We start from the raw sequence: 15,933 nt of genomic DNA, 5'->3' as shown, positions 1-15,933 counted from the left end.
GAGGAATTTTGCACTGACATCTGCTTTTCTATTAATTTCATCCACTAAATGTATGGATACATCAATATCAAAGAATGTAGTTAAAAAAACACACACACACACACCAAAACGGAGGCCATATAGTGAAAACATTATATTATAACATGCTTTTCCAAACAAAATATTAAAATTAATATTTAATTTTAAACATATTCTTTAAATTCTACATGCATACTTTTGAATATCTAAACTACAAGTTAAACAGCTGAATACATTCTACTCACACTTCAAATCTTTTAACACCAACAATCTATTAATAGAGTTATTACTACAGGACAAATTTGGATAGAGATCTTCAGTAATTTTTAAGCTCACTTTAAGAGCACCAATCATTAATAATCATTTTTGCATTTTATTCACAAACACTGATACAATTTGTTTATGTTAAACAAAGATTTTCTTTAAAAATGAATATGTATTAAAGTATTTCAACTGATAGAGTAAGCTTTATTCCAATCTGCTTATTAAACAGCCTATTTCCATAATATCTAAATCTACTGTTCAGTGATCTGTTCCATCATTACTTCCACTTTTTTTGAATTATTAGAATTGTTTTTCAAAGAGAATAATCAAATTCCAGTCCATACATCTTATAAATATTTTACATCTAACACACACAGCTTCATAGTTCATGCGATAGGCAGTGTCTAAAAAATTGGTTACTAAATCTCAAAAACATTTAAATCTCTATTTAAACACAGTGTCTTCTAGATTTTTTTTGTAAGAAAAGTAATCTGTAAACATTTTTACCTTTAGTTCATGCTTGGTCATTGGCTGTGGTCACTGTGGAAGAAGTGGTATGACTTTATAATCATTTGTGTAGTCCATCTTTGCAAAAATATTACATTCCATGGGGGAGGAACAAGTCTTAGAATTACCATGTGGTACAAATTCATGAAATCAATTTCCATATTTAAAAACATAAAACAAAGACTACTAAACAGTCCAAAACTGTTGTAGCTGAATATTCTACATACAAGCCAACAGGACTACACTAAAAATGTCCAAAAATAAGGCCTCTGAAATAAATATTTCCATTCTTTAAAAAAAGACATAATAAATGTATATCACATGGTCAGTGTACATATATAAAAGTCATCAGTTTAAACCATCCTGGATGACGTATCTGAAGTAAAATGACCTAGGTTTTGCTTCTGTCGACGTCCTCTATTGTTTTTTGGGCATTTTCTGTTGTGATTAAAGAAGGAAAGAAAAATGTTTTGATAATTAGGTTTAGGAAACGTCAAAATTTTCCAAAGTAATATATATTTTTACACATGAAGTGGAAACAAGATGCTATTTGGTGCAAGACAAGATAAAACTGAACACAATGTCGGGCTGCTACCCTCTCCAGAGAGCTGGGAGTTGAGAGAGTTGGTTATCAAATTTGGGTACACACAAAATTTCCTCTGGCCCAGCAGTTCCCCAGCCACAGTGACTGAGAACACAGGACACTTGCTGACAGTAGAAAGAACCCTGGCCTTGTGAGCATCATGATACCTCCAAAACAACAGCTTAGAGATGAAGGGAGGAAGGGGGAAGTACACTTATTAACCTCAGATATTAATACATAGCTATGCTTACTGATTTTAGACAACGATTCATAAGAAGTCCTTCCACAACCTGCTGGGGCAAACCACAGAACCCCAAAAGGAACTACCATGCTGAGGATAAGGGGTTTTCCTTGACCCTGCTCTCATTTCTCCATTGTTTTCCATGGTGGGATGATCTGTACCATGACTGCCCTTGTGCCTTCGGCTGCAAACACCTGAGCTCTTACGATGCACGTGGTGCTGTGCTACACAATGTAGAGGCAAGCGGCTGTAGAGTTTGTGCTCTGCTAATAACTGTTCAACCCTCCATGCTCCCATAGGTAAAATACTAAGTTGGGAGTTCAAGTGACCTCTAAAATCTCTGCCAGCAAAGATTTATAATCTAATGGAAAGAAAGTCTCGTAATAACGAAAGCTCCTTGCTGTAACACTCTTTATTTTCATTCCATTTCAGAATACTGTTTTGCCTTGATTTAAAGCCTTGATGATACTTCTATTTTCAGTATGGTTTTCACAAATCTTATCTCACTAATCCTCATATTAAGGATCTGAGTAGACAGAGCAAAAACCATCACCATTTCACAGCTAAGGAAACCAGCTGAGAGGTCAAGCAACCCTCATGAACCATTACTAATTTCACTATGACCTTGAAGAAGATCCAACCCCTTAGGTCTTAGTTTTTTCATCTATAAAATAGTGGTCCTTGGCTAGGGTGATGTTCAAGGTCCACACCTATCTGTCACTTTCTGAGTCTAAAAGCCTGAAGGAAGGATCACCTTCAAGCATACGAAGAGAAAATGTGACTCATGCAGTTTTGATACATGGGTCAGTGGAAACATCGCTTTAAGGAAATTTTCCCACATGCAACAGCCACCATGGGATCAGTGGACAGCTACCCCATAATGGACTGTGTGGGAGTGGCACTCCTTAAACTGCAAAGGAGAAAAGTCCAAGTACGTAATTATAATGTTCTGAATCCACAACAGCAAGACATTCTAGGGGAGGACATAGCACAACAAAAAGAGGGTCTCGGGAGAAATCTTGGAATAAACTTGAAGAGATAACCCTAAGTCATGCAGGCAGTAAGTAGTGAAGACACTTCTCAATTTAAAATATCTTGTGGGGATGGGCATCAGTTAAGATGCTGCTTGGGGTGGGTCCAGCATCATGGCATAGCCTCCACCTGAGACACCACCATCCCATATTGGTACCAGTTCAAGTCTCGATTGCTCCACTTTCTGATCCAGCTCCCTGTTAATATGCCTGGGAAAGCGTCAGAAGATGGCCCAAGTGCTTGGGGTCCTATACTCTCATGGGAGTCCCAGAAGAAGCTCCCAGCTCCTGGCTTTGGCTTGGCCCAGCCCCAGCTGTTGAAGCAATGTGGGGAATGAACCAGCATATGGAAGATCTCTCTCTGTCTCTCTCTCTCTCTCTCTGTAACTCTGCCTTTCAAACAAATAAATTAAATCTTAAAAAAAAAAAAAAAAAAAAAAGATGCTACTTGGGATGCCTGCATTATATACTGCAGTGCTTGGGTTCAAGTCCCAGTTTTGCTCCCCATTAAGGTTTCTGCTACTGCACAGCAGGTGGTGATGGCTCAAGTGAGTGGCTCCATGCTACCCATGTGGGAGACCTGGACTGAGTTCCCAGCTCCTAGCTTTGGCCTGGTCTAGTCCCAGTTATTGTGGGCATGCTGAACTAGCAGATAGATCTCTCTTTGCCTTTGTCTCTTTCCCTTTCAAATGACATAAACAAAATGTACTATAATGTCTAGGTGACTGTGAAGTATACAAATGGGTTTGGGGTACAAACTAGAGATACCTGCCAAGTAATTTTAATTTAGGGGTTAAGAATCACAGCATACTGAGAACAGAAGCACAGAGTTGGGCAACAAGCTCAATTAGGATTGTAAAGGGGCTTAAAGCCCCCTTAAGCTCTGTGATCCTGGGCAAGGTACTTCTCTGTCGCTCCCCCTCTTCACGGAGGAACGACACTAGACCCTGCGCTGTTCTTTTGTCTGCTTGGCCCTTCCTGGGCTAGCTGCTGGTCCTTCCCGGGTTGGCTGCCGACCCCTCCACCTCCGTGGAGGGGCGGCTCCCCCTGCCACTTTCCCCGCTTCCGCGGAGGAGTGGCACACCACCGGTCGGCTCTCTCGGGGGCTGCTCAGGTGTTCCTTCAGTTGTTCCCGGTGCATGTTGTCTTTCTCCTCCTTTATAGTCCTCTCCACCAATCCCAACTCTGCTACCCACATGCTGAGCACGCTGCTCTCCTCCAATCAGAAGCAGGATCAGCTTCTGCAGCTTATCAGTCAAATTGGCGAGAGGCAGCTGTGTAGAAGTTTACTCCTCCCTAGCGCCATATTGTGGGAGAGCAGATGCATAGAATAAGTCTTAATTCCAGTAACTTAGTCTAGTCTCAGTTGCTCCCCACACTTCTCATCTTGGGGCATTGTTTCCTTACTTCTGTACAAAAAGGGGTTGAACTTAAAGTTGCTTCCTACTAACTCTAACACCCTTTGATTCTCTTAAATCACACAACAACAATGCCTCAACGGCTTTCCCTTATTTTTTTCTTTCATCTTCTAAACAATTTATCACTCTACTTCTGCTTTATTCCAACAATGGACTGCTACATGGTCGCTATTCTATGCTACTGCACTTTTTCCCTACTTCAGTGAATTTTGCAGAAGTCCCTCAGAATAATGCTGTAAAAAACTGGCTGATAACAAAATCTTCCCTTGCTTCAAACTCTAAGCTGCTACAATATCAACTTTGAACCCTGCTCCCAATGGCCATATCTGGCTAGAATATTCAACATGGGCTCTCCTCTTAATGATTCAGTCTAAAGAATTAAGAATTAGAAAACACTGAATCCCAATCAGGCATCTCACTTACTAGTTGGAGGACCACAGGCAAATTACTTAAATTCTGGGCCTGTATTTATTGGTCACAGCTAGCTCTGCTATTAAATGCTTTTTTTCCCTATCTTCTCTTTCTGTTCACATTATTCATTATATCATTTTGCCCCTACTTTGATCTACTGCCCAGTACTCAGTAGTCTTGCCTAAAGGCAGATCATCTGTTCTATGGAATAAAGCACACTGACTTTAGTGCCTGAATTTTATGAAAAATATGTTGCTCAGAGGACATTTTTCAACATTTCTAGATTTATCATTTCAGCTCCAGATGGCTGAGACTACTGAAGGTCTGGCATCTATGCAGACCTTGGAGAGAAGGGCCATAAATCCATTGTGGCCCGCCAATATCCATATCTGATGTGCTCCAACCCTTTGCCCAGAATAACGCAGAGATGAGGTTTATGGGTCTTGTGAATCAAACCCTCAAGGAGGTGGGAGGAGGTTATTAAGAAGAAAAGATATAAGACAAAGCAGCACAAAGACCAAAATGAACTTATTTGCTCTGACTTTTCAGAAGTTTGGTTCAGTCTGACACGTTTCCATTCAGTTTTGAAAAAAACCTATTTTATGGCAATTGAATGCCTAGTAAGTCCTTTAATTTATGATGAGTGGTTTTGCTTATGATACATAATTTTAAAGCTTATTACTTATTAGTGTAATCCAGAAAATGAAGTAATTTTAATAGAACGATACAAGAATTATATTATCTTCATCCTCTGATTTTTTTCCTTTATTATATTTATTTTACCTGAACTATATTCTTAGAGCATAAAATGTCTTATAGTTCTGTAGGGATTGAAAACTTCTGCATGACTCTTTCTGCAGACCATTATAGAATCTGCTGCCATTACTGTCTATGAATGCAATGCTCAAAGATAGCACACAGTTCTAAGATCCATAAATTCTTTTATGCCAGTGACTATTCTCATTCTCCCTCTGCCTGCAATCCAGATACACCAGTAACCCTGGCAATGAGTTCCTGCCCAAAATAGAGAGAAGTCAGCCCACAAGGAAACTTCAGGAAACTGATCCTAGGTTGTTTCCTAAGAGATCAGTGGACTTCACCCACCTTCAAGTTAAAGTCAGGCATTTCTGAAGTCATTACCTACCTTGTTATGCACATGACAATTGCTACTATAATGGCGATCTGTACAGCTCCAATAATTGCTGCGATAAGAACATGAGTGAGCTTTTGCCTACTTGGCACTACATAGAGAATACTAAAGTCTGTCTTGTCACAGTGCTGTCCAGTATAACCAGATTCACATCTGAAAAGAGAAAAAAGAAGTACTGTTATAAGAATTATAAATTTTGACATTTCCAGGTTTTGAAATTAAAAGATATAAAAGAACGATAAAAATTAAATAGGAATAAAAATTAGGTACTTTCCCACCATGTGAAAAACAAAGTAATTAGTTATTTCCCTACAAGTCTTTTTGGTATGCCTATTTTAGTGCTTCTTATGCCTATATTGCATCACATTAATTTTATGGCAGCTAAATAGTCTATCACCATCATTTCAAAATATACATAACATTCCATCCAGTGACTATATTATAGCACTTACCTGCTCCCCATTGTAAGATACATCAGTTATTTTCAAAGTTATAAATTAGGGTGTGGTAAATTTCTGGGTAAATATGCATTTTTCTATATCCTCCCTTACTCATGGTTTTGCGTTCTGCAGTTTAACCATAGTCAACTGCAATCTGAAAACATTACATGGAAAATTCCAGAAATAAGCCATTCATATGTTTTATATTGCTTATTGTTCTGAGATAGCAAGACGAAATCTCACGCCTCACACCTTCCCACTCCATCCACCTGGGATATGATTCACTCCTTTGTCTAGCATGTCCATGCTGTATATACTACCCACCGGCCTATTAGTCACTCAGCACTGAGACTGACTATTCTAGTAGAACGGTGCTTGTGTTCAAGCAAACTTTATTTTACTTACTAATGATTACAAAGCACTAGAGTACAGATGCTGGCAATTTTATTATAGAATATTGTAATAATTTTTAAAAGATTTACTTATTTATGTGAAATGCAGCATTACAGAAAAAGAGGGAGAAAGAGTCAGACCTGCCATCTGCTGGTTCAGCCCCAAATTGTTACAAAGGCCATGGCTATGCCAGGCTGAAGCCAGGAGCCAGGAGCTTCATATAGGTCTCCCACATGGGTACAAGGGCCCAAGTATTTTGGCCATCTTCCATTGCTTTCCCGGGTGCATTAGCAGGGAGCTGGATCAGAAGTGGAACAGTCAGGACTCAAACCAGTGCCCATATGGGATGCTGGCATCACAGGCAGCAACTTAACCCACTATACCACAAATGCCAGTCCCTGTTCTATTTTATTAGCTATTGCGTCTAATCTCTTATTTTGATTAATTTATAAATTAAACTTTATCACAGGTGTGCATGTATAGAAGAAAACATAGCACACAGATTTCAGTTCAGTACTGTCTGTGGTTTCAGACATCTACTGGGGTATCTTGGAACAAACACCCCATAAATAAAGGAGGACTACTGTACTTAGGGATATTCCTTGGGCTAGATATCTGGAAATGAGATTATTGAATAAATAGGTATAAACATTTACAGTTCTCTGAACATAGTGCCAAATTATACTTAAAACACTTTTCAGTATACAAAATGTTAAGTATCTAAGATGGAAGGGGGAGATGCAAATAAGTTTATGTTAATGACAGAAATGGAGCTAAGCAGTTAAGTAGGTGCTAATCTTAGAAATTAACTGAATTTGAATTAAAAGTAAATGAAAAGGCAACATCATCATCTGATAATAATTTGACAGGGATAAACATTTAAGATATTTAACAGAAAACTAATTTTTTTTAAACTGAGAGAGGTGGAATGTATAAATTAGCCAGCCTTCAGTTTGAACTAATAAAACATTAAAAGTGCAGAGATAGCACATGTGTTCACTAATATCACATACTTTACTACAAAAAAGGATTTGAGGCATCTTACAATAAAGCACACAGGGGCCAGTGTTGTAGCATAGCAGATAAAGCCACCACCTGCAGCGCTGGCATCCTATATAGGCTTCAGTTCATGTCCCAGCTGCTGCACTTCCAATCCAGCTCCCTGCTAATGACCTGGGAAAGCAGCAGAAGATGGCCCAAGTACTGGGCCCCTGCATCCACGTGGGAGACCTGGAAGAAGCTCCTGGCTCCTGGTTTCAGAGCTGCTGGCCATTGTGACCATCTGGAGAGTGAACTAGCAGATGGAAGATCTCTCTGTCTCTCTCCTCACTCTGTAACTCTGACTTTCAAATAAATAAATAACTCTTAAAAATAAAAAAAGGGGCCAGTACTGGGGCTCACTGGGTTAATCCCCCGCCTGTGGTGCCGGCATCCCATATGAGCGCCGGGTTCTAGTCCCAGTTGCTCCTCTTCCAGTCCAGCTCTCTGCTGTGGCCCAGGAGGGCAGTGGAGGATGGACCAAATGCTTGGGCCCCTGCATGGGAGACCAGGAGAAAGCACCTGGCTCCTGGCTGCAGATCGGCGTAGCTCCGGCCATAGCGGCCATTTGGGGGGTGAACCAACAGAAGGATGATCTTTCTCTCTGTCTCTCTCACTGTCTAACTCTGTCAAAAAAAAAAAAAATAGAAAAGAAAAAAGGCACATATAAGAACAAAAAGGAAACATGGACAAAGGGAAAGAGGGAAATATGAGTTTACCAACCTAGTGCCTGAGGTTCCTAAGCCCATGGCAGGAGGTTTCACACTGGGCTCTAAACTTTCTGACACACAAAAAACTAGTGAGCAGATCCTGTTCACAAAGTAGAACGGAGAGCCATACACACATAGCTAAATGATTTTTACAAGGTGCGAAGCAATTCAATGGGGGGAAACAATTATCTCTTCAAGAAACAGTGCTCAGATGACTGAATACTTACACGCAAAAGAAGGAAGCTTACCAAAAATTACCTGAAAACACACCACAGATATAAGCGTACAACCTAAAACCATAAAACTCTCAGGAAAAAATACTGGAGTAAATCTTTGTGCTCTCAGCTCAGGCAGTAATTTCTTAGATATGACATCAAAAGCAACAAGAAATATGTTCTGTACTAAATCAAAATGAAAATCTTTTCTGCTTAAGGACACTAAAGAAAGTGAGGGGGCTGGCAACGTGTTGCAGCAGCTTGAGCTGCAGCTTACAAAGATGGCAGCTCATATCAGAATGTCAGCTTTGAGTGCCAGCTGCTCTACTTCCGATCCGTTTCCTGCTAATATGTCCAGGAAAGCAGCAAATAATGGCCCAACTACTTGGGTCTCTGCCACCCACACAGAGACCTGGATTTCTAGGATTCTGGCTTCTGCCTGGAACAGCCCTGGCTATCCTGGACATTAGGGAGTGAGCCAGCAGATGGAAGATAAGCTCACTGGCTGCCTCTCACTCTATCTTATCACTTCGTTTTTCAAATGAATAAATAAATCTTTTAAAGAGAAAATGCAAATGTAACATGAAAATATTTTTGCAAATTACATATCTGATAAGCGACATATCTAGAACATACAAAAATATACAAATTAATAATAAAAAGACATAAAAACACACTTCATAAATGTCAAAGGATATGTACAGGCATTTCTCCAGAGAAAATACACAAATAGCCAGGAAGCACACAAAAAGATGATCATAATTAGACATGGAAATGTAAATCAAAATCAAATAAGATAGCAGATAACACCCGCTGGGTTAGCCTGAATCACAAAGTGAGATCATTATAAGTGTTGGTCAAGTCATCACAGCCAAAAAGCAGACAAAACTCAAATGTTTATGACTGGGTTAAAAACTATTGCATTATCCACTCAGTGAAATACCATTCAGCCATAAAACAGAACAAAGTATTCAGACACACTAACAACATAGATGAACCTTGAGAATAGCATGCATGCTAAGTGAAAGAAGCTAGACAAGTGAGAATACACAGTATAGGCTTCCATTTGTGTGAAATGTTCCAAACAGGCAAGTCTGCAGAGACAGGAAAATCCTTAGTGCCTGCCCAGGGGATGGGGAAAGCGGAACGGGAGATTTGGGAGGTAAAGGGTATGGGACTTCTTGAGGTGATGAAAACATTTTCTAGTTGACTGTGCTGATACTTGCACAACTCTCTGAGTATGAGTATGAGAACACCGGAAAAAGTTTGAAAAAAATGTAACTAAAAGACAAATTTGTCTTGTGGGCCAGCATTGTGGTACAGCAGGCTAAGCTACCTCTTGCCACACTGGCATCCCATACTGGAGTGCCAGTCGGAGACCAGCTGTTAGGCTTCCAATCCAGCTCCCTGCTAAAGCACCTGGAAAGCATATTAAAATGACCCAAGTGCTTGAGCCCCTTGCCACTCACCTGGGAGACCCAGATGAAGTTCCAGACTCCTAGCTTTAGCCTGGTCCAGCCCTGGCCGTTGCAGCCATTTGGGGAGTGAATCAGGGGATGGAAGATCTTTTTTTTCTATCTTTCAAGTAAACAAAACAATTTTTTTTTTTTTTTACAGAAGATAAACTTGTGGGGCTGGCGTTGTGGCTCACTCGGTTAATCCTCCACCTGAGGCTCTGGCATCCCATATGGGCACCGGGTTCTAGTCCCGGCTGCTCCTCTTCCAGTCCAGCTCTCTGCTGTGGCCCGGGAGGGCAGTGGAGAATGGCCCAAGTACTTGGGCCCCTGCACCCACATGGGAAATCAGGAAGAAGCGCCTGGCTCCTGGCTTTAGATTGGCGCAGCGCCAGCAGTGGCGGCCATTTGGGGAGTGAACCAACGGAAGAATGACCTTTCTCTCTGTCTCTCTCTCTCACTGTCTATAATTCTACCTGAGAAAGAAAAAAGGAAGGAAGGAAGGAAGGAAGGAAGGAAGGAAGGAAGGAAGGAAGGAAGGAAGGGGGAAAAACTTGTTTTGGTGTAAAACATTTTGAAATTCACATATAGTTTTTTTCATGATATGCATGTCCATTAACTTTTTGAAGACCCCTTGCACACTAAAACGTACTGAATTATAAAAAGGGGAAAAGTTTTAAGATCACTGACATATGCAAAAAAAATCTGCACAAAAAAAAAAAACATTCCAAACAAACATAGTTACTACTATTAAACTCAAGAGAACTGTCTTGCATTGGAGCTCATTTGAAGAGAGACCTTCTGATACAGAAAACATCATCCTCAACAGCACAGCTGCAGTAAATTCAGTAACACAATGAAACCTCATACTATTTTAAAAATAACTCCCTTCATGGTAGGTTAATGGTCCAAAGTCAAAGCTGAGTACAATCCAAGCAGTTCCCCAGGGAGCTATAACCATGTCCTAGATATGCAGCTCTCCGGCAGTTTGGCTTAATCCAAAGATTAGAATCAGAATATCAAAAACAATTTTTAGGTTATTCATCATTCTAGCAATCCTCCCTGGATTATTTTCTGCAACTGACTTTTGGTTATACTCTCCAAATATCTAGAGTTTTACTTCTAGGTTATTACACCTTTTTCTGTTATCAATTAATGGCAGAAACTGGGATTTGGTCCCCTATCCTCTACTTCTTTCATCCCTCATGCCTTCTATAGGTAATCTCATTCAGTACTAGTGTCTCATGGGTTGATTCATTCACTAATTCATTTAACATGTTTATTTGGGTACCTGCCATGCATTAACACAAGCATTTGGGATGTATCAGTGAACAAAACGAACAAAGATCCAAAGAAGGGGCAGTCGATAAATATAAAAAATAAACTAGATGGCTATGTTAGAAGGTGATATGTAGGGGCCGGTGCTATGGCATAGCAGGTAAAGCCTCTGTCTGCAGTGACGGTATCCCATATGGATGCCAGTTTGACTCCTGGCTACTCCACTTCAGATCCAGCTCTTTGCTACAGTCTAGGAAAGCAGAAGATGGCCTAAGTTCTTGTGTCCTTGCACTCTATTGGGAGACCTGGAAGAAGCTCCTCTCTCCTGCTTCAGATCGGCCCAGCTGCAGCCATTGTGGCCATTTGGGAAGTAAACCAGCGGATGGAAGACCTCTCTCTCACTCTCTGTAACTCTGCCTTTCAAATAAATAAGTAAATCTTTAAAGGAAGAAGAAGAAGCAGGTGATATGTAGTAGAGAGAGAGAGAGAATGTGTTATGAGAAATTATAAGTGCTATGTATGGACCAAGAACACTGCAAGAAAGGAGACTTCCAATTACAAACACCGCAGTCAGCGGAGGTGTTACTAAGAAGGTGACAAGTGAGCAAAGGCATAAAGTAGGTGTCGGAATTTGTCATAAGGACAACTGGGAGGACAGCATATCAGGCAAAGGAAGAGCAGATGCGGGTTCCCAAAGGTGGGAGCATCCATGCACAGCACCCTCAAGAACAGCAAGGTTAGCTGGAGTGGAGGGGGTAAGATGGAGAGGTAAAAAGCTAAACTATGTAGATGATTCTGCATTTGGTGTAGTGGAGGTGTTGCAGGAAGCATTTGAGCAGAGGAATGACGTGAACTGATCTTCGAAAAGGTTCACTGTAGCTCCGTTGCTGAATACAGACTGTAGGCAACCATCAAGGATGGTACTTCAATAACCCTAGAGAGAGAAAATGTTGACCTGGGCTAAGAATAGCAGAGACAATGGTGAGAAGTAATCACATTGGAGGGATATTCTTAAATTAAAAGTGCTGATAGGGTTTCCCAACTGACTGGATATGGGTAGAGGGATGTATCAGAGATGTTTTGTCTAAACAACTGAGAAGGTGGCAATGACATCCACAGAAACCCAGGAGGTTGCAGGCTGTGCAGGTTATGGGAGGGGGAGAAAATCAGATCAACTGCAGTCCTGTTAGGACTCAGGTGTCAGACATCCACATGGAAAAGTAAGGAGGCAAAGAGATCTGAGACACAAATTCTGGAGAGAGTCCCCGATACATGCCATGTAAAGGCCTGAGATGGGGTGGAATCACCAGGAAGAGGACACTACAACACTGACAGGCCAAGGGGTGACAAGCAACTATCCATGAAGACTGGAATGTTGGGCAAGATAGAAAACGGAGAGAGCCTAGAGCAGAAATGCGCAACACGTAAGAGGGAGTGATAACTGTGTCATCAAATACCACTGATCCCGCAAAAGAAATTAACACCAACAACTGACCACTGAATTTAGCCATGAGAACAGTCTCAGCAGAGTATTCAGGACAAAAGCTCATTGGAGGAGGTTTCAGAGAGATGAGAAGTGAAGAAGGTGACAGACTATAAAATCCTTCAAGCTCTTCTGTAAATTATGGGAAAGTAGCTGGTGGGTAAAGAATTAGAGGGATTTTTTTTTCAAGATAGACAAAATTAAAATACATTTATAAATATATATAAACTTATTAAATCAAGATGTGATTTTATGTGGAGAACTGCTAGTAGGTAATAGTGAAAACCTGTGGAAGTTCTCTTCCTATTGCCTCAGTTTTGCCAGTAAACTGGGAAACAAGACCACAGCCAAGACGGCAAGCAATGAGAGAGGAGGTACTGACAATTGGAGAAAGAGGAAAGCACAAGGCAGTCATTTAGGAGAGCAGGAGAATGAATGGATAAAGCAATAGAGCATGAGAGCTGCAGGTATACTTCTAAGTGAGACAGGTTAACCTAGTGGTGTGTTTTCCAACTGCAGCCATGCTCAGCTGCATGGGTACAGGCATGAAATGGGGTGGGAAGCTGGAAGGAACCAGGTGTGTAGTTTCGTCAAGTCAGAGTGATGAAGCAAGAGAGGAACAAATACATTTGCAAGGGATAATCTACAATGAATGAACCACGGAATGTAAACTGAATAAGGAGGGTATGAAGATATCCAGATAATGAAGGACACTGAAAAAGTGAGAGGTTCAGTGAGAGGCCTACTGGGGTAGAGACTGGATGGGATGTGTCAGAAATGGGATGATTCTCAAATGTACATCTTCAATCCACATGTCTCATGAGTTCTTAAACTAAAATATAAGGGGACATCCCACACACACCTCCACCAAGCATGTTAAACTGGACACACCATCCCCTTACCTCCATATCTCTTTGCTCTTTCCAAGGTATTTTCTACTCAACTTTGCCGTGGCCAGAAATCTGGAACACTCTCTTGTCTCTTCGTCCGTCTACCCTCCACTAATCCCCATGTTCTCATCTTCACACCCAAGTGGTCACCAATACCTGTGGATTCACCTACCTTTGTAATTCACCCATTTACCTCAGCCCTATGGTAACCCCTGTACTTAATTCAGCTATCACTTCTTACTAAGTCTACTGTTCATTCTTCTAATCTGTTTTCCACAATGCTACCAGAGTGGGTTTCAAATCTGATCATATCCACTGCTACTTAAAGTCCTGTAATGGTTTCTCATAGTCTTTGTCAAAGGTCAAACTCCTGAAATAGCACAAATATTCCCAAAGATGTGACCTCCTCCTCCTCCAACAATGCCTCCCACCTCCTTTCAGGTTGAAGTGCCTGCCTTTTTCTAAAGTCCCAGATCATCTCATGTATATCTATGTGTGACAGCATTTTTCATGTCACCTAATTTTTATCAGTCTCTTCTACTATACTGTCTACTTTTTGAAGGCAAGACCCCTACATCCCTGTCATACTCAAATTTTATACTCTAGTACCAGAAAGAATTTGGTCCAAAGCAAGAAGTAAATAAATCAAATATAGAATACTACTAGGGCAGTTTAACCTGGCTAAAGGTTGTACATCCCTGCCTGTTTACTGCAGGTACATGATATCATGTCCTGATTCTTATAGGCATTGTAAACACTCAGAACAAAGAAGGAAGATCAACTGCTTTTCAGGACTTGTAAATGTGCAGAAAAGTGAACTGTCAGCACTTACTTCTCTGCTCTAGAGAAGCAGGAAAAGTTGATAATTATCACATGTCATTCAAAAAAATATTTACTTAGTACCTAGGGCAAGGTCCTACACCAGGCACTAGGAAAAACAGCACTTAGCAGAACAAAGAGTCCCCAACATAATGAGTTTACAGTCCAATAATATCAATTGTTATTTACTAAATATAAAATACATACCAGATATTACGCTAAGCACTTTACATATATCATCTCATTTGATTTTACCACCACCATGAAGTTTAGAAAAGAGGAAAAGGAGGCTTAGCTATTTTCAGTCAATTCTCAAGGACACATAGCCCATAACTAGTCAAGTCAATATATCCTTACTGTAAAATACTACAAAATGATATATAATCACTTCATTTTTAGGACACCCTCTTCTCTCATCCCTCACTGAGCTGTTGTGAAAGATACCCTACCCTAAGAGAACAAACAGCATCTGAGCTTCTATTATGATATGGATGCTGCTGTGGAACAAATACAAAGAAACCACTTTATGATTTAGTTGTAAAACTGGTCTGTTCCCTTTTACACAGTCATACTTTTTAAGTATTTAGGGGGAAAAGGAGAAGGGAGGCAAGCTCCTTTAAAGACAAGGAGAGGGGCCAGCACTGCAGCACTGAGAGTTAAGGCCTTAGCCTGCAGCACCACCATACTATGTGGGCACCGGTTCGAGTCCCAGCTGCTCCAATTCTAATCCAGCTGAAAGCAGTGGAGGGTGGCCCAAGTCCTTGGGCCCCTGCACCCATGTTGGAAACCCAAAAGAAGATCCTGGCTCCTGGCTTCGGATCAGTTGAGATCCAGTCATTGCAGCCATTTAGCGAGTGAACCAGTGGATGGAAGACCTCTCTATTTCTCTTTGTAACTCTTTCAAATAAATAAAATAACTCTTAAAAAAAAAAAAAAAAGACAAGGAGAATTTTCAGTGAGGATAAGGCAAAAGTTTAACAAAGAAATATTTGATTTGGGGCCAGCACTGTGGCACAATGGGTTAATGCCCCAGCCTGAAGAGCCGGCATCCCATATGGACACCAGTTCTAGTCCCAGCTGCTCTGCTTCGGATCCAGCTCTCTGCAATGGCCTGGGAAAGCAGCAGAAGATGGCCCAGGTCCTTGGGCCCCTGCACCCACATGGGAGACACAGAAGAAGCTCCTGGCTCCTGACTTTGGATCAGCTCAGCTCCAACTGTTGTGGCTATTTGGGGAATGAACCAGTGGATGGAAGACCTCTCTGTCTCCACCTCTCTCTGTAACTCTGTATTTCAAATAAATAAAAATAAATCTTTTAAAAAAGTATTTAATTGTTAAAAGTTTATAGTGGGTTTTTTTTTTCTTTTTAAATCAGAAGACAAAGGAGAAACAAAGAGTCCAGAGCAGAGAACTAAAGAAGTAGAGGACCCAAGGGACCTGATACCCAAGAGTTTCCTTTTACTTCTTGGTAAGCAAGACTGACTGGCTTCTAAGCTGACAGAACAAACAGCAAATAGGGAATTTTTCTCCACGCTTTGATGTTTCTAAGAAAGGAACAAAAAAGGTTCTGGGCAACCTTGAGGAGGCAGGA

The 15,933-nt window shown here is 40.8% G+C and overlaps 1 protein-coding gene across 3 annotated transcripts in view; it reads right to left on the bottom strand.

Moving 5' to 3' along the window:
• TMEFF1 (transmembrane protein with EGF like and two follistatin like domains 1) overlaps positions 1–15,933 on the bottom strand; it is a 132,514-nt gene that overhangs the window by 8,530 nt on the left and 108,051 nt on the right. For 2 of the 3 annotated variants that reach the window (XR_011381234.1, XR_011381233.1), the window contains exons 9-10: positions 5,618–5,776; positions 790–1,227 (exon numbers count right to left, since the gene is read on the bottom strand). Coding sequence is in view for 1 of the 3 variants with exons in the window: in XM_002707936.5 (XP_002707982.1) it covers positions 1,143–1,227; positions 5,618–5,776 (244 nt within the window). In the remaining 2 variants the exon portion in view is untranslated. Of the gene's footprint in view, positions 1–110; positions 1,228–5,617; positions 5,777–15,933 lie in introns of those variants that run through there. The other variant, XM_002707936.5, reaches the window with a different exon arrangement.

Source organism: Oryctolagus cuniculus, chromosome 1, assembly GCF_964237555.1.
Source record: "Oryctolagus cuniculus chromosome 1, mOryCun1.1, whole genome shotgun sequence".
Classification (NCBI taxonomy): Eukaryota; Metazoa; Chordata; class Mammalia; order Lagomorpha; family Leporidae; genus Oryctolagus; species Oryctolagus cuniculus.
The sequence above is the reverse complement of the archived record's forward strand: the minus strand, read 5'-3'. Positions and strand labels throughout refer to the sequence as shown.